At 42.4% G+C, this 18956-nt stretch overlaps 1 protein-coding gene across 1 annotated transcript; it reads left to right on the top strand.

Annotated features, from left to right (window-relative positions):
• Nucleotides 1-681: 681 nt before the first annotated feature.
• Nucleotides 682-18892, top strand: LOC130693198 (uncharacterized). The gene is made up of 40 exons (XM_057516319.2): nucleotides 682-956; nucleotides 2366-2623; nucleotides 3595-3760; nucleotides 3854-4067; nucleotides 4140-4297; nucleotides 4415-4823; nucleotides 5161-5349; nucleotides 5423-5583; nucleotides 5701-5940; nucleotides 6259-6603; nucleotides 6692-6872; nucleotides 6968-7023; nucleotides 7200-7394; nucleotides 7465-7568; nucleotides 7636-7771; nucleotides 8885-9330; nucleotides 10180-10305; nucleotides 10387-10485; nucleotides 10555-10653; nucleotides 10720-10917; nucleotides 10984-11082; nucleotides 11150-11341; nucleotides 11401-11505; nucleotides 11579-11677; nucleotides 11749-11892; nucleotides 11954-12086; nucleotides 12156-12320; nucleotides 12377-12584; nucleotides 12650-12790; nucleotides 12876-13024; nucleotides 13090-13231; nucleotides 13300-13477; nucleotides 13540-13755; nucleotides 14148-14414; nucleotides 14484-15029; nucleotides 15088-15558; nucleotides 15624-15945; nucleotides 16188-16535; nucleotides 16600-17189; nucleotides 17271-18892. The coding sequence occupies exons 1-40, from the start codon at nucleotides 882-884 to the stop codon at nucleotides 17859-17861; spliced, it is 8961 nt and encodes a 2986-aa protein (XP_057372302.2). The 5' UTR covers nucleotides 682-881; the 3' UTR covers nucleotides 17862-18892.
• Nucleotides 18893-18956: the final 64 nt, after the last annotated feature.

Below are 18956 nucleotides of genomic sequence, written 5' to 3'. Positions count from 1 at the left end.
CTATTCATGATAGCTTTTCCTTTCGATCATTATTTAGAAATCTATTGGTAGAATTAAGATGATCCATGCCAATCTGTTTCTGATTCCTCTACTCAAATTATTGTTTGAAAATCTTGCGGGCTGTCAGTTTGCTTTCTTTGTTTATTACAGCTTCTCTATATACTTACGGAGCTTTCGCCATTCTTTATTTTTGACATCAATTTCTTCTCTTTCACGGGATTTGGACTACCTTTCTTTTAATATCTCAAAAAGTGTTGATAGACTAGCCTACAAGAAACGTCCTACAAAGAGAACAACAAAACTATATTCTTCACGAGGAAGTCTTTTATTAACATTCGTTTAATATAAAGAACACATTAGAAAAATAGCTAACAAATGGGCGAGACGTACCCTTAGCAATTCTTTTCGTCCAAAGTAGGAAATATCTTTCATTTTCCCTTGGTTATCGGTAAAAAAAACAAAAAAACAAGGCAAAACAAAAATAACAAAAAAGTGGGAAAGGGTCCTTGAAGAAACTGATCTCGTTGAAATGGGGAGTAGTATAACAGTGAATTTGCTTTCGAGCACTCCAGGAAATAACGGTGTCAGCCATTGGCGAAGGGAAAGCAGTTGGGGGCTCTGCTAGTGGACCGTATTGGTAGACTGAATAAACGGGATATGGTCGTTGGCTGAGCGGCCGTCTGTTGCCAGTTTGTCGGCTGCTTCGATCCAGACCGGACCATCTTTTTCACCGCTCTCCCTGCCTCGTTCTAGACGAACCATCGTTTTTCAATTCCTTTTTTTCTTTTGACCTGCACGGATTACTGTTCGTTATTAAACTAGTGTAGATGCTGTGAGAGTGATCGAATTCGTTTTTCAAGTTCCAACAAAAGATCATCGTCATGTCTTCGCCAAAGAAGCCATCAAGGAAGAAGCTCTCCAGCCGGACGTCACATGAAGATGACGCAGTGTTTCAGGTTGGTCACAAAACAGCGAACTCACATCGCGTAATTTATCTTGGTGCTTGTGTGAGTGTGTGTGTGTGTGTGTGCTCGGTCCGCTGCGAGTTTCGCTGCTCGTGAAACTGGTTTGCAGGGCGCGTCTAGACCTTGCGAATGGACAACAGATGGTCCAGCATAGCGCCAACGGTTCCTTTATATTTCGTAAATTCATAAATCAGGGGCTTTTCAAGTAATTTTGTTGGTTTTTTTTTTCCACGAAAGAAGAACAACATGCCGTTAAGTCGAAAAACGCCCATTTTTTGCAGTTAATTGCAGGCATTTAGGGTGGAGAGCGTTTCCAAAAATCTTTCTTTCGTCACAAGCTCAGAAAATGACCGACTTTATGCTAATGCACGGCCTCTTTAACTTGTCAGCCTTGACACAAGTCAATAACGAAGGAAAGCAAATCTGATTTTCCCTACAACTGTTCTACTTGTTATCTGACTGCTCACGAAAACTCAAAGCTTTTTGTTCATCCTATTTTACTTTCAACACGGACGATTTCCTACAATTCAATACAAACCTCATCCTATAGGTAAATGGAATGCAGGAAAGAAAAAAAATCTTAAGAAAAAAAACCGTAAGTTTGCAGCGTGCTTCCATGTAATGGCCTGTGCCAGGTGGAAGGCGGTAACTTCCGTTAGCCACTGTCAAACTGTGTAATTCTGCCTCTGCTCGCAACTGTTTTATTCAAATGACACAACGAGAAATTTCGTAATGGTCAATTCACGAGAGGTAGCGACATAAAATCGAGCAACGTAATTCGTATCCAGCAGAATCATTGTAATTTGCTGCAGCCAGTTCACACTAATTTACGTTGGGCTGTCTCATTTGTAAAACGTGGCGAAGCGCGTTGGCTACGCGCGTCAATTTTCACGCCTTCGGTCTTAACACGACGCTTGTTTCCTGTTGGTTTATCCTGCGGTAAAAAATTCTGGACGAAAAGATAATGCGCTAACTATCAGCTCTCTGTGATTGGACCATATGATCTTTCTAAAACGCATGTGAACTGCGCAGCCTTCCTGAAGACGGGCTATTCCGTTAAGATTGTTACGACTATTACTTTTCGGACCAAAACACTTCCGTATTCCCCCCGTGAATTCACGAGCAAAAAAAAATGAAATAAAAAAAACCGAAGTAACCGTACGTTTATTTTGTTTTCTGCAACATTTTTATTTCGATGACGTCGACGAGAGAAAATAAAAAGCCATCGGGTATGTCCCGAACGATCGCGGTCGTCACGTCGAAAACATTTAACGCGTAAACCCACATTCGTCCCTTAAATGGAATTCTATTATTAGCGTCTAATTTCGTGTGTGAAAACGTGTAATGAAAATATTTTATATAACAAAAATTTAATCCATTCGTTCGTTCGACCTGTTTAGACGACTTCAGCGCAGTTACACGGGACTATAGGAGCCAGCCGTTCTACCAACTTTTCTTTTAAAAAGGACTTTGTCAAAGACTCTATGGTGGTTCTCGGACCAGAGCGGACTTTTAAACTGAGAAATCCTCTGGTCCATTCGTCATCATCAGGTCTTCAACAACAGACCAGTGGGTTGCTGCAGGCCATGGACGATGGCACGACCAGCATCCGCGGTGCCTCCATTTCACCTTTCAACACAACACAGAGGATTCGTTCGGTACGTTTGTTCTTTAGACTTCCTTTTCTGGTGAAGATGTAACATTTTTCTAGTAAACACAACAATGAGAGATGTCGCAGCATGCGCTCTTATAAAAGGAGAAAGAACAATATTAACATGGGATTAGCTCTTTAAAGTTTCGTCCATCTTCTTTCGTCGCGCAACATCGCCGCTTATCCCTCAGGATGTAACGGTTCAGCGAAGCGGCGGCGTTTGACACGAAGACGAAAAAGAAAAAGGACCGTCGTCATTTCGAAAGTTTTTGGTCACTTCGTCAGAGTCGACTTGTTTTTGAAAAACATTTACTTTTATTAGCCCGAATGCAGAGGCTTTGAACTGTTATAGGCACGATGCTTGACTTGCCATATCAAAAACGAGGGTTTGTCCATTTTTAGTTTGCCTTCAGTGTTCCCGCTAAGGTGAACGTACCGTGTAAATATCCAATTCAACCACAGCGAATTTTTTTTGTTTTTTTTTTCCACCGTTTTGGGGACTTTTCTTATCAAGGCCGGCTTAAAGAAAAGTTTCGTGCTATTACTTTTAGAAACCAGAGCGAAAAACGAACGGTTTTAGGTTGTGCATGATCCCCACCGACACTCACAAGGTGTTAGGCCTCAATCACTTTGTCACAGTTTGAGTGGAACGTGTATGGAAAGCCCTGCAGGAAATATGTGTGAGAATTTCGTCTTGGAGTTCCTTGTCTAGGCATATAATACCGTGAGACTTGAGGTACGCGAACAATTCCTTGTACTGTATTCCTCATTCCAGCCGTTCGTTTCGCATTCTCGTTGCACAGTTCCAGTTGAAGAAGAGACCAATAAAGGAGGACAACATTGACAATAGTGGCAAAATTTGGAGGCGGGTGATTTATTCGCTACGAATGAGGAAACTTGTTCGCTTTGTATTGTGAAAAAAAGAAAAGGAGAATTCCGCCAATGTTATTTGTTTTGGTCGACTGTTTGTATTTACAGGGCGAACGGGCACCTTCGACAAGCTCTTACAGTTTGAGCTCGTATGACGATATAGTACGAGATGCCAGCAAAAATGGAAGGCGGTGGCCGAGTAACCACTGCTTCTGTCTACTGGGGACCCTGTTTTTATTAGGCACGGGGCTCGCCTTCGGCATCTATTATGGACGTAAATAACTGGATTTCTTTATTATAGTCTATAGACATTCCCCGGTATTTATACTCGTGCGACAGATTTATGTAACGATCCGTTCCACTATAGTGATCAGCAACAAACAAGAGAAGCTCGTTGAGTTCGTCTACCGGGGAAGCTTCCGGATTGCGGAGGGTGACTGGTTCGAGCCCAATCTAGCTGACGTGAAGGGAGCTGCTTTTAGCGCAAAAGCTCGCGATTTTGAAGCAAAGTTGGACGATTTGTTCAAGAACAGCAGCGTCAGAGACATTTATCATCATTCAGAGATTCTCACATTTCAGGGGTAACTAATCTTTTGATTACATGTTTTGAAACAATTGAAAATGAATGGGTACATTCACAATCCGACAAACAGGAATGAAGACTACGACCTTTCCGTGTTCTTCAACTTGTATTGCATCACAAAGAAAACTGCAAACGATGCCTTCGAAATGGAGTCCCTCTTGAGGGAAGAATTGGCTGGGAAATTCCCAGTAAACGTTCACATCGATCCATCAAGCGTGGAAGTTAAAGGTAAAATTTACAAATTAGTTACATGCTTCTCTTGATTTCTATAGCTGTACACGATAACTCTTGTGTAAAAAAAAAAAAAAAAAAAAAACTTTAATTAAAAACTCATTGCATACTCAGCTAGGGCGGTTACGAGCTCACCCAATGAAAGTTCCGACTTGGTGGACAGACGCACGGACATTGACTCGGCTTCGGAAGGCAGTCGTCCACAAGAGGGTGATCTAACAAATTTCATTCCACCTTATCCAACGCAACCGCCAACTCATGGCATCGACTCAACAGCAAGTCCGGGTATTAAAAAAGGACAACAGTCACGACCGCTATTAACATCCTCAACGATTCGGCCAACGGTGACATCACCGGGCCCAATCAGCAAGTTTTCTCAGCCGCAAGATCATCAAGAACGTTCGGGCTGCGTGCCTATTTCACTCAATTTTTGTCGCCATTTGGCTTACAACTTCACCTCGTTTCCCAATCTGCTAGGACATCGTGGAGCCCGAGAAGTCGACCGACTTAACGAAGCCGCAAAGTAAGTCACTTTCTTATCGCAACGGCTGTTAACTGGGAAACTTCTCTTTTGTGTTTCTTCTTCAATTTTCTTAACTGTTCATCCGCTTGCAAAAGGTGAGGCAAATGATGCGTTGTAATGAACTCATTGGCTTTGGCTGTGCTATTCGGGAACTGTCGTGTATCGGTTACGTTATGTCCCCCATATGCTATGAATTGGTGTTAAGTGATTCGTACAGTTAGGCTTTTTCTAAAGTGAGCAGTTACAATGGAAACCTCCAGTAACAGTTGGCAGCTGATTGTGAACCCTGAATGCTGGGAAGTAGTTAAAGCTATTAACTTTTGTCGTGATTTTTCAGGTTACTGGTTGAATCGGAATGCTCGCCCTATATTCAGCATGTGCTCTGCCATATACTGCAACCTCCTTGTGATCCGGATGCTCCGACGAATGGATTTGTGCCTCCGTATCCACTACCACTGATGCCTTTCGCCCGTATACCAAATCATCTTCCTCCCTGTCGGAGTCTCTGCATGGCGGTGATGACGTCGTATGCTGATCTCCTTCCGTTTGATTGATGATTTCATCGTTTTGATTGATCGAATTTTTTTTTTAAATGCTAGATGTAAAGCCCGGCTAGGATTAAGTCAGCAGATTTCCCGCAGGCAGGATGTTGTCGGTAACAAGCTCCTGAGCAACGAAGTTGCAGCCGGCTTGAAAGATCTGCTCCGCTGCGAACTCTTTCCCATTGATGACGGCATGGATTCTTGCACAACTAAACCATGTATGCAAAACTATTTTACTTGCTCATTTTAAGCGTTAAAAGCTTGGATTTCTTTACTAATAATAGCCGATTTGTAAACATTTCTTGCATCATTTCCCACTTTAACAACGTGGATAGCTATGAATTACGTCATGGAGGCCGATCCAAGTGAATGTGTCCGTTTCATGACGGCCAATGGACAAGCTGGCCGCATTTGTGACGGGCTGATGGACTGCCATGATTTTAGTGACGAAGTGGCGTGTAACTACTGCCCGGAGGGCCAAGTTCATTGCGGAGTTGGGGCCTCATGCATCGATGTCAACAAACGATGTGACGGTATTCCCGATTGTCCCAACGGGAGCGATGAAAGAGGCTGCCGTGAGTTATAGTCTTCTTTTGTTATTTTTTCTTTATACTCTTCTTCCCTGTGGAAGAAAAAGCGCGCTCCACTTTCTTACGGTCTTGCACATAAACACAACATAGTGGCTATGTTTTCCTTGAGGTCTGCTGACAAGGGGGTCATGTAATCGTTGTTTGATTTGAAACTGTGACAAGCCGTCAGCAAGATGAAGAGCAAAGATGCCAGTAACCAATGTTGGCGCTTTGATTCGTTATATGACTGAAAGTTTCACTCATTTTGGGGTTGACCAACAATTCACCGTACCCGCATTTCGGTTATTCTTTTCACATGAACAGTGACTGTGGCGCCCGATATGGCGGCGGCTAATTTCGTTCATCAGTATTTTCATGAGGGCTACATCGTCTTCACCGAAGGCAACAACACGGGCAAGATATGTGTCGACTCGCTCAACTCGTCGTCCCTCATGTCCACTGCCCGGCAGCAAAGTTTTCTGGAGATCTTTGGAGAGTCGGCTTGTCGTTCCATGTCATACAGTATCATGGAACGCATTGAAATTCGTGTCGATAACGAACGTTCAGCGGACTATGCCCATTTAACTGAACCGATACGATGGAGAGCCACATTCCTTCGGGCTCCGTGTCGTAAACGCCAAGTGCTCTACCTTTCGTGTTCGGGACTTGGTAAAAATTCATTTTTCACCGAATTTTTTTTCCAATATGAAACTGCACAGAATGAAAATAAAAAATCTATGTGCTAATTCTTATTCAGAATGTGGAAATCGGCCGGTTCATATGCATCCTGACCGTCCCGGTACCGATTTAACGCTTCTCCCGTCAGCTCACGGTGACTGGCCATGGTTAGCAGCTCTGATCAGAGATGGTGTTCATGCTTGCGATGCAACTCTTGTGGCAGACCAGTGGCTTCTTACCGCCTCTTCTTGTTTTGATGGGTACCTTATTTAAAACATTACGCTTAATTATGTTGCATGTTGCATCTGGAAAGTAAAGAAGCAGAAACTTATGTTTTAAACTAAACGATTGTTAGGCAAAGTCGAGCTCACTGGGTTGCTAGATTCGCTGCTGTCCGCCTGACTTCCGACGGTATAAAGACCCTTTGATTTTATCGTATCTTTTTCTCCATGTAGCTGATCTCTTGTTCCGATGACAAAGTGCATCTTCTGTGCTTAATTTAATATAAGATTTATTGATTTTTGTAGTCGGCAAACCATTGATACTAATCATGCATTATTTTTTATTGTTGGATTGACTTATCTCAGCACCTTGGGAGCAAGAGCGACGTATCATTGGCATGGTCAAATCGCCCGTGAAGGGCAATCAACTGGTCCTGATTAAAATGGAGTCAGCCGTCATCTACTCAGATTTTGTCCGACCTGTATGTCTGGCTCGTGATCATGATGCTTGGATCTCGGGTCCCGCGTCACGCTGTCTCTTCCTTGGATGGGGCAAAGATCGTCAGTTCTCCTTTCTACTTTACTTCGTTATTCATCCGTCATAACAACTCATTTGTCATCGTTTATTAAGGAGACAATCTGCACGAAGTGACTGCCAAGGTCGTGCAAAATAAAAAATGTGACAACGTCACAACTCTATGCGCGGATGTTCTTTCTCCGTTAGATACATGCCGGGTACGTATGGAAACATTGCATTCCTTTATTAATTTTTGGATAACCGAAAGTCCATAACTAAATGTAGAATGACGAATTCGCTGGGAGTCCACTGCTTTGCCAATTAAATGATGGTAGGTCTTGGTCATTGGTCGGAGTATCTAACGAGAATCGTCATTGCGATCGGAGTTTTGACGATAGACAGCTCGATCGAGTTTACCTCGGCGTTTCTTCAATTTCTGATTGGGTTATGCAAACGGTCCGACGATGAGAAACTTCATAATCGCCCTCACGTTCGTCATGTATATTGTACGTTGTTATTTCTATATTTTTTTTTTTTTGCAAATTGTGGTAGCCCTATGTTTGCAGACGATGCACTCATTTTTCACTCAAATACACATCTCAGTTAAAACATATTTTGGTTGTAGCGCAACCTTAGAAACGTTGCATTAGTCAAGTCAGTATTACACAATAACAGTCAAGACCATAGCCGTCTGACGGAAAAATATGTGTTTCAGTACATCAGCTGATATAGTCCAAGTGCATCAAGACCTCCACTGTTTGTGTAGCGATTGTACGCAAGTTCTGGGGGAGTGATATGAAACTTTTGAATTCAGACGTGTAAGGTAATAATGATAGCTAAACGTTAGAAGTCAGGTCACTGTCAAAACGTTTCGCCATCATGGTGTAGCTTTTGTTATTTCTTTTTCTTGCTTTTGTGCCTCTACTTGGGAGATGTTACGTTACCATTTACAACTTAATCTTATCGGTTTTACGCATTCGGTTTGATGGAAATTGTACTTTCCATTCCAGTCACAGGTTCATGCCTATAAACACACTTGCATTCATCAAAACATTATTTAACGATATTATTTTAAGCAGCAAAAGCGATATAGTAAATTCCTTCTTCTCTTTTCTTTATTTTCGTCTGAAGGATTTCAAATCAACACCATTTATTAAAGTCTTCCCTAACCCGTGTGTGGATAATAAAGACTTTTGTCAAACTAAAGTCTCTTTGAATGTGTGCCTGATTGAAACCATCTTTCCGTAGACACTTGCTCTTATCAACATTTACTTGACACAGTAAATGTAAAGAGTGCTGAATCAATGACGTATTGGTGGCAATATGGACTCTTACCTTCCCGGGCTCACTGCAAATGAATTAGTAATAAGATGTACTGGACACATTTGTGCGAAGAAACCCTTATTTGCCTTGGACATTTCTTCTTTTGTTTGAAAGCCACTCGTCAACAGTAGTTTACTGATCTGTCGATTTTTGAGTGGTTCCGCCTGATGTCTGTCTAAGCAGCCCGACTGTGTTTGACTAGCCATTGCAGCAATCGTGATCGATTGCAAAAACAGTAACGACTCAATGGAAACCAATCGGCTGTGTTTGATGGAAGTCAATGCCAAAAGCCAACCATCACCCAAAACAGGGTCAATCAAAGGCCGATCGCACAGTTTAACGACCGTCCTACCATTGCCTTCGGTACGTATTACTGCTTCAGTGGAAGAAGAAACAGAAGCAGACGGATCAGAAAGCGAGCCGAGCTTGAACCGTCCTGGGTTACCTATAAGCAATGTAACCACAAGGATTCTTGAGAAGAAACCAACGGCCAAGCATAGACCAAGATTGTCCATCCCGCATATCTTCACCCATCAATCATCATTGAGCACGTCACCTCTATCATCCACACCCTCTATCTCGTCACTCCTCGCTGCTGCTGCTGCTCGGAATTTCTCTTTCAGTATCCCCCAATCGATGAGACGGGGCTCTTGGTCGGTCAGTCTGTCGTCCGACAGGACAAAAATCGCCGCATGGGCCGTTTTCCATTCTTTTCCTTTGCCCTTTGTATTTATAGTTGGAAACAGACTACGCCCCATTGGAACAAGATTGACCATGTCTTGCAACCGGATGACTAATTTTGCAGCCCACTAAACAACTAACAACCCTAATTTTTTACGTTAGCTACATCTTTCATATCCCGATCGCTTTTGTTTGGATTGAACCAACAAATTGATTCTTTGCACTGATACGGGACATTTTTGGCACTCCCAATTTCGTTTAGTCAATAAAATGCACTATTCATTGCTACCGAATGATTAGATTCGGTAAATCTGTTTTGCCTAACGGGTGCACGACGGTCTCATATTCGGAAAGAAAGAACAATCGTTTACCGAAGCGAAAAAAAATGGACACGCAACGCGAAAACCGAGAAGGGGATTTGGATCTAGGCCAGCATCGCCGGTAGCCTTAACATGATCCGCTCGCCATGTCGGTCCTGCCCGATCAAAGGGTGCATTTCACTCTGGCAAGGCATGGTAGCCCAAATGGATTGAAAATACAAACAAAAGAATAGAGAAAACGCATGCATGCTCGTGCGCCATCCAAACCTGAAACCGCTGTTCACTGATCTTGGCCGCTGCGAATGCGTACTCATCCTGCTTGATAACTATCTTACAGCTGATGTATTCGTAATCACCAAATCCACGTTCATATTTTGGCATGAAGTTGATATTTCACGCCCATTCTTTCGCCAGTTATAAATATGCCAATTGAAGTACAAAAATAGAGTAGGAAAAAAATGGCCCACTTATTAACGGTTGTTCAATTTCTTTTCTCCTTTTGCAGAACCCATCGGAGTCCATGGTGTCATTAAGTTACCGCTCATTCGCCAACTATATAGTTGAAGACAATTTGGTTGGCCTCCGTGTTTTTCTTGAAAATCGCCATGTCGTCGTCGACGATAGAGACGAGGTAAAACCAGCTCCTTGACTACGACGGGTAGACTGACGTTTTCGTGTTATCACTTTATGGATTTTTTTGCTATATTTATAGAATGGAGCCACGGCTTTGTTGCTGGCATCGATCAAAGGCAAAAGTGCCTTCGTCAGAGAGTTGCTCGCTCATGGAGCCGACCCAAATGCCGAGGATTCCGTATTTTATTTTTATTTGATGCCATTGATGTCTGACAAGAGACATGACTCATTTTGGCTAAATTTACAGGATAACTGGACGCCTTTGCTCTGCGCTGCAAAGGAGAATTTCACCTCCATTTGCGTCGAGCTGCTCAATCATGGCGCTGACATTGAACACCGAGATATGGTATCCGTCTATATTGGAATCCCAATCAAATTTTTCCTTCTCACTATATCTCACAATTTTAATTAGGGAGGTTGGACCGCACTGCTATGGGCGTGTTACAAAGGCTATTTGGAGACGACACGTCTGTTGATTGAACAGCGAGCTGAGGTGAACGTTCATGGCCAATATCATATCACGCCTCTTATGTGGGCTGCTGGCCGAGGTCATGTAGCTATAGTCCGCCTCCTGTTGGAAAACGGAGCCAAAGTGAATGCTGGGGATAAGGTTTGAATTTCCATTGATAACATCCTTAATGATTTTAATGTCCTAGCGAAACTTATCTTTTTATAGTATGGAACAACGGCCTTGATTTGGGCATGCAGGAAATCCCACGGTGAGATTGTAGACATGCTACTTCAAGCAGGAGCTAATGTGGAAGTATCTGGAATGGTATGAATAATGAAGCTCTTTTGCGCTAGAAATTTGTTAATTTATATCTGATTCTTCTACGTCTCAGCATTGTTGGACACCTTTACTACTTTCTACCAGAGAGAATGCTGCAGAAATTGTCAATAAATTACTCGATAGGAAACCCAATGTTAACGCAACGGATAAAGACGGCTGCGCTGCTCTTACTATAGCCTGCAAGGAAGGCTATTATGACATTTGTATGGCCTTACTAAATGCCGGTGCCTACGTCAACTTGCAAGTAAACAATGTTTGATAGATGAATGCATCTTCTTCTATCTGATTGGTTTTGCGCTACAGGATCGAAGCGGAGACACCAACTTGATTCATGCAGCTAAAGCTGGTCACAAATCAATTGTTGAAGCATTATTAAAGAAATACGCCGATGTTGACATGACCGGCAAGGTATTTTAATTGCCGATAAAAACCCTAGAAGAAACAAAATCGACCTCATCTTTTAATTATTCTTTAAACGCAGGAAAGGAAAACAGCTCTTTATTGGGCGGTTGAAAAAAATCATGTTTCAGTAGTTAAATCACTCTTACATTCGGATCCCAATTTAGAAATTTCTACTAAGGTGAGAAAAACAATTCTGATACATTTCTTTTAAATGCAAATTTCTTATTGGTGAAAAACAAAATGCTATAGGAAGGAGACACACCATTGTTAAGAGCAGTGCGCAACCGGAGCATCGAAATAGTACAATTGTTGCTGGACAAAAAAGCTCGTGTTACAGCAGCCGACAAAGAAGGTGATACAGTGCTTCATATCGCCATGAGAGCCCGATCAAAAGTAAGTTTGTCGTTCTCTCGATTTGCGTTACATCATATAATTGCGTTTGTAATATCTACAGGCAATAGTAGAAGTTCTCCTCCGAAATCCGAAACATAGCCAACTGTTATACCGACCAAATCGAAGCGGTGAAACGCCGTACAATATCGATATAAGTCAACAAAAAACCATATTAGGACAAATTTTTGGAGCGCGTAATAGCCGCATTTCTATTTTTGTTTGTCAAGTGTTCACGTCATCTAGACTTTTGTCATTTCATTTAGGACGTTTAAACACTAATGAAGATAATGAAAACATGTTGGGCTATGAGCTTTACAGTAGTGCACTGGCAGATATGCTGAGCGAGCCATCACTTTCGATGCCGATCACTGTAGGGCTCTACGCAAAATGGGGTTCTGGCAAATCTTTCCTCCTCAGCAAATTACGAGGTTGGTTTATTTTACTTCTATGTATCAGTATAGCCGTCTAACGCTTTACTTAACAGACGAAATGAAAGGATTTGCCCGCCAATGGATCGAGCCTCAGTTGCAATTTTCCGCAATTCTTTCCATCATTGTACTGCATATTGCCACCCTTTTAGGCGTAATAATGGGCGTTTCACTTGATTCGTGGATTGCTGGTCTAGCAACTGGTGGAGGCTGCTTCTTCCTCATAGTGACATTTCTATACATAGTGTACTGGGGTTCTGAAAGGTTGTTATCTTTACCTGTTTCCTCTTACATTCATTAGCATCCCTTATCAAGTATTGTGTATGCAGATTTAGTTGGAATTGGGCGCATAGTTTCGGACTAGTGTTAGCGAGAAAACTAGAAGCCCTAAAGTTGGTGTTGCAAGTGACTTTTTGCACCCCACCGGGGCCGCAGTGGGGAGGTGATAGCATACGAATCCAACCGATCAGGTAAGTCATTCGACATTTTTAGGTTTTCCGGTTATTTTTTAAATGTCAGGCTAATGGTTTTCTTTGTGTCTTATTTAAACGTCAGATTTTATTTTACGGACCAAACTAAAGTATCACGGTCGACAAGAGGGGAGAACTCGGTAGTTCAGATGATTGGTTCTTTGTTGGATTCAATAGAAGGAGATTATGGTGTTGTGGCAACTCGCCTTTATCGTGCGTTCAGGCCGAAACCACGTAAGTGCTCACAAATTTGCAACATTATCGATAGCTTATATTGTTTAATTTCTTAAACTGAATAGTGAAATCAACGTCGCCCTGGAAATTTCGTCGTTTTTGTTGCATCCCCTACGCAGCTATTTTCCTGATTTGCATCGATATTCTCTTGGCTGGCCTGGTGTTTCTCGCCATATATCAGAAGGTGGAAATAGAAGACCGAATAGTGTAAGTCTTTTTAAATGTTTAACAAAAATTCGGAAAACTATAACATACATTTTCTTATCGCCCTTTAGAAATTCAAATCACGTCCAATATACGCTGATAGCTATCGGTGTATTCTTGGGTGTTGTAGTTATCGCAAATGGGTATACCTGGAGTCGTATCGTAAAATCATTGCTTTTCTCGCAACGTAGAAAATTACTACGGATTATCGGCCGTCTCCAGTCTGTCAGAGCCGAAGGCTATTTACAGGTAAGCCCTTCACATTCATTTGCCAAATTGTTTTCTATTCTTTATATTTCTCCTCCTTACAGGCATTGAAGAGGGAAGTTGCCATCATGGTTGAAATGGTGCGTTGTCTTGACGCCTACAGCGGTCAGCAGACACGTTTGGTGATGGTAGTTGATGGTTTAGACAGTTGCGAACAAGATCAGGTTCTCTACGTTCTAGACGCTGTGCACTTGCTTTTCACCGAACAGTCGTCACCATTCATCACTCTACTCGCCATCGATCCGCACATAATTATCAAGGTATTTCACAAGTCCAGGTAGCACTTTTACTAATTGATTTTAGCTTCCCAGTTTGATATCAATCAATATTACTAATGAACTTCGCACGCGAGAGAGTGAATGAGTAGACTTTTTTTTGCAATATATCAAACATAAAACACAAACGAATGACACACGGTAGTACGCACGCATTTCCGTTTGACATGACTAAACTATTTTTTGGCTTCTTATTAACAATTGCTGCTATGCTACTTCCGACAGTTTTTCAGCGCACAGGTTGGTTCCATACTTAATTGTGGTGTCGTGATAAGAAATCTTGCTGATGATTTCTTTAGCATGTCCTTTCTTCTTAGCCAAAAAATATTTTAAATGTTTTATTCTAATTGATTTTTAAATGCGCTTTTGAAATTAAGGCTATCGAGCTCAACTTGCATCGGATGTTCAACGAATCAAACATCGGGGGTCACGATTATCTTAGAAACCTGGTCCATGTCCCTTTCTTTCTTCAAAACGCTGGTCTTCGAAAAGTCAAGGCGGCACAACAAGCGGCTCTCATGTCCAAAAACCCTGGCGGAGGACGTACTACTATGATAACGTCGAATAGTAATCATGCTGCCGTGCTCAACTGGCTCGAATCAGAAGAAACTGCCAACAATCAACCGGCTGGAGATAAAGTTGCGGTTAGACTCACAAATGTAAACATTTTTTCTATTACGGTACATAATTCGCCCTATTTTTTTTTTTTTCAGATGTCACCTCGACGAATGTCGGTGGAATCGTCTGCCCCACAGGGCAAGGGATTGCATCGAACACATAAGCTTAGTAATGCACTTCCGCCTGCCATGGGGCATCGTAAGCTGCGTCCAAGTGAGAGCATGGAGAGTGGATTAGCCATGGGAAATAATAACGGGCGCGTTATGGCTGCCCAAGATCTCACAAAAGTTCTATTGACGGACGATTATTTTAGTGATGTCAATCCAAGGAGCATGCGCCGATTAATGAATGTCATCTACGTTACCGGTCGTTTACTTAAAGCCTTTCAAATCGAATTCAATTGGTATCATTTGGCTTCGTGGGTCAATATTACCGAACAATGGCCCTATCGCACGTCATGGATCATTCTATATTGCGAAGTCAACGAAGATAAGCTGGACGATTTTACTACTCTAAAAGTTGTCTACGAACGGGCTAAACCTTTCATACCTGTGTCTAAAGAAATTGAACCACACTTAGAAATTGACCGTGATGAGAAGAAGTTTCAAACGTTTCTCAGTTTCCATCGCAATACGTTACAGGTTTGTAGCTAATTTTATGAATCACTATTCAATCACCTAACTTCCAATACTTCTCCAGGTTCTTCATTTAAAGATGTTTATGCCGTTCACTATTCATTTGGATCCCTACTTACGTAAAGTGATTAAAGAGGAGCGTTCTTCTTTCATGGCTATGCAATCAGGAGCACCTGTGCCTCACACAGCGACGACGGACGTAAAAGTAAATGGCAATATAATCCACGAACAGCCTAATCCTTCCGTCGGAATGCACGTCCCTTGGTCAGTTAATGGACAGCCCTGGACCACTGTGACGTTGCCAACGCCTGATCAAACCAAGCCGGCGATGTATCCGAAGTATCCGCCCATGGTGCCTACCATTACTCATTGCAATTATGGAGTAATGCCGGCTCCTACTTATGGGCCAGCGGTCAATCATTTGTGCCTGAAATCTACTGTACCCAGTCGTCTTCAAGACAGACCACTCAGCTCCCTAACTGCTGAAGAAGTTAGCGAGCTGTTGCGGCACTTGGATGGATTCAGAACAGCACAGGTAACATTTTAATGCTATTTATTCTTCGCAAAGCAATTAATCAATTGGACTAATCAAATCAACAGGCCGACCAATATACTCGAACATTCATTGACAATAACATTAGTGGTCGCGTTTTGCTCAGTTGCAACTTGGATGAGCTAAAGGCTCTGAGCGGAATGTCTTTTGGCGATTGGGAGCTCTTCCGTGTAGCTGTGTGTGCGTTGCGGGAGCGTGAATTCCAGCCTCGTGTGGCAAACAGCCCTAACCCACAACAAGCAACTGCTGGTCAAGCCAGTGCGAATCAACATCAGTCTGGAAACTACAATTTTTTGGATGTCGACTTCGATGGACGCTTGTCTAGAAGCAGCAGCCTCCGCAGTAACACGTTCGCGGGAGCCGCACCAGGTTGTCTACGATTGCCTCGATTAGTTTGATATTATAAAGCCGTTTCCTCCACAATTTTTGTGTGGGAGCTTGTACTGATCGAAGGTCTTGTTCCATTTGTTTTTGAAAAATTTAATTACTTCTTAAATAAAGATGCCTTCATTTCAGTTTCACTCTAGTTGTTAAAGCCTGTGCATGTGATATGGTTTTACAGCATTTAATCAACTAATATTTGACTAACTAACTTCAAATTGTACATGCAGGCGAAGTCGTCAGTGAAGTTGATGCGATGGTTTCAGCTCCCAAGATCAACACCAAACGTCAAACGAACATCGAGAAACAAGTAACTTTGGAAGACCAAGCGATATGCGGAGCGTTGCAGACTCTAAATGAGGAGGCTATGGAAGACGTGCTGGACGAACGGGAAGCCGAATACCTGCCTGGAAATGATTTAATACCTAATGTTTACGGCTACAACTCGAGCAACTTGTCTACCTGTAGTGATCCAACTGAAACGGATGTCCTCTATCTGCAGACTTCCGTTGTTCCAGATTTGCATTTCCCAGCCTTAAGACATGCTAATAGCGTTCTCGGTTCACGTGGCCTCATTGGTAATTTACATTGAAAATAATTCATCGTCATTTTATTCAACGTATTTTTTTTTATTTCAATTAGGAAATGAAGATTCAGTCAGTCTCGGTAGTTCCTTGGTAAGCCTCGCCGAACGAGGGACGGTGACTCCGGCTCGCCAACGTACCATAACCGAAGTTGTTTGGCCTGAACAAATAGCCTCAGCCCTCAACAGTGGTCTACGGTCACGGCTCAGCTCTAGCACTAGCCTCTTCCGGGCAGGATCTCAAAAAAGCATCCTCGCATCGGATGCTAGCTACGCGTTATCGCGTCGTGATTCCCAACGTTCCATTTCAGATGTGAGTTCTACGAAGCCCATATTCGTTTCCGTGGATCCATCAAACGTAGCTGAATCTAGCTGTGCAGTGAGTTCAGGGTTCAGCACTATGGTTGCAGGTGGATGGCGCAGTGAACAAGGATCTCCGCGTCGTCCAGCCTCTCTTGTATTTAACGAGACCGTCAACCCAACCCACGAATGGCTAGTCAAGCCTGTTAAGGACACTCCAGAGAGCCCCACTGGCGAGAACCGCTTGAAATGCACAAGTGGAGACAGAACACCAACTGCCTCCTCGAATTCGCCTATTATTGTTCACAAACGTTTTTCAACAACAAACGTTGAATTGTTACCAGATCAGGTAAGACTGATTCACATTATGATCTAATCAAAAACAAAAAATAATTACTAATAGAAATTAATTAATGATAATAACTCACAGATTGGTGGTAAACTACAGCCAGATAAGACATCATCGTCGAAATCGGCTTTACGCTCACCATCGAAACAACGAGCGAGACGTACAGGCCATCATCAGTCACGTACCCATGTTGCACCTTCGCCGGGATTGTCTACAAGTCGTCATCCGACTGGTAAAAGCTCTGACGACACTGACGAAGAAGGAGAAGATGCTCCGCTTATGACGGCGACAAAGGAACATCATCATATTCGACGCGTCCTTCCAAAAGCGGCAGTTCTTGCTATCAAAGAGTCTCGTCCTCTGAGCGCCAATTCAAGCCTTCTCGGGAACTACGTTCAACAAACGGAAGGTGGTGGCGTTTCAAATACGACCACCTCTCAGCTGAGTCTCGCCTCGCCTATTGGGAGCAGTACTTCCAGCCTGGATAGTCCTCTTGATACCACGGATAACGAAGTGTACAAGACAGTTATACCGAAAGGTGACTCAAGTCGTCGAGAGAATTCGCTTGCCCTAATGCTCAACAGGGCTATAAATGAAATAGGAGATACTGGAAGGGCAGCCTCAAGCAAACCGGAACCCAGTGCTAGCTCGGAAATGGATACTGCCAACTAGCCTCAATAGTTAGTGCTTTCTTTTTTTTGTTTGTTTATTCACTATATAGACTCTTGTAGTTAGAAATGAATTTGGGGGTTGAAAGATTTAGCTTTCGCTAGTTGCTCCATAGCCAACTAGAAGAATCTGTTCAAATAATTCCCTAGAATAAGTTAACGGGTGTTATGGGTTACCAACTTGTTCCAGCCTATTTCAAGTTGGCAATGCTCGTAAATTTGAATCATGTTTTACTACCTATTCAGCCAATTTTCTTCGAAGGAGGTTTTAAGTTTATTTTAGAAACGAGAAATTAGCTACTTTAGGTAGACAAGGTGCACTGAAAGCCATAATCATTTCGATTTGGGTTGAATCAGAATTCTTACCAAAATGGAACGCAAGTCCTACCAAAGGAAAAAGAAAAACGGTTATGGCCGTTTGTTGAACAATTACACATACAGCAACAAATTGACCTTGGGAAGTTCAAAAATGCCGTTTTCAATTTGCTGATCTCTTAAATTCCGATTTGCAAAACTTTTATTGCTCCAATGACTTTTGGTTCGAATTTATACATGTATTTTTTTGCTTCATATCCGCCTTATACCTCGCTTGTTCAAGCGATTACGTTAAAACGGAATAATTATGATGGCCTCAGGATCATCCTACCAGATTCTCCTCCCGGTGGTCCATCCTATTTACAGTTCACACCTTAGCACTTGAACTTGCATTTATTTATCCTAATCGATCTATTCATTCTAGCTTCTTTCATTTCTCACGAATTCATTTCAGTTTATTTCCTTCGTTGACAAATGCGTGCAGCGGTAACCAGTCAAAATAGGTTTGGGTAAATTTTCCTAATTGAACAAAATGACACTGGATTGACAATGTTATGCAAAACCGAATTGTGGTAATAATCCTACTTTCCTTCTGTCTGTGAATACCTATTTAATTGGGCCTGTAGTGTTCACACATTTGTAAATTGCCGCAACATTCACGAAAACATGTTTTTCGTTACGTCATGTCTTTATTGTAATACACAACACGACAGCATATAATCACCTCTAATCTTCCCGTTAATCATAGGTATTAAAGGAGCTTCCCAAAACTGTAGGCAACTGC

Source organism: Daphnia carinata, chromosome 3 (genome assembly GCF_022539665.2).
Source record: "Daphnia carinata strain CSIRO-1 chromosome 3, CSIRO_AGI_Dcar_HiC_V3, whole genome shotgun sequence".
Classification (NCBI taxonomy): Eukaryota; Metazoa; Arthropoda; class Branchiopoda; order Diplostraca; family Daphniidae; genus Daphnia; species Daphnia carinata.
Note: the sequence above shows the minus strand (reverse complement) of the source record. Positions and strands in the feature narration are given on the sequence as shown.

What these genes read in the sequence shown, in the direction of transcription:
- LOC130693198 (XM_057516319.2), top strand. Translation starts at nt 882, where the DNA reads ATGTCTTCGCCAAAGAAGCCATCAAGGAAGAAGCTCTCCAGCCGGACG. An exon ending in CTTCGGCATCTATTATGGAC is followed by an intron (nt 3,761 to 3,853) that starts GTAAATAACTGG and finishes GTTCCACTATAG; the next exon opens with TGATCAGCAACAAACAAGAG. An exon ending in CCTCCTCAGCAAATTACGAG is followed by an intron (nt 12,321 to 12,376) that starts GTTGGTTTATTT and finishes TTTACTTAACAG; the next exon opens with ACGAAATGAAAGGATTTGCC.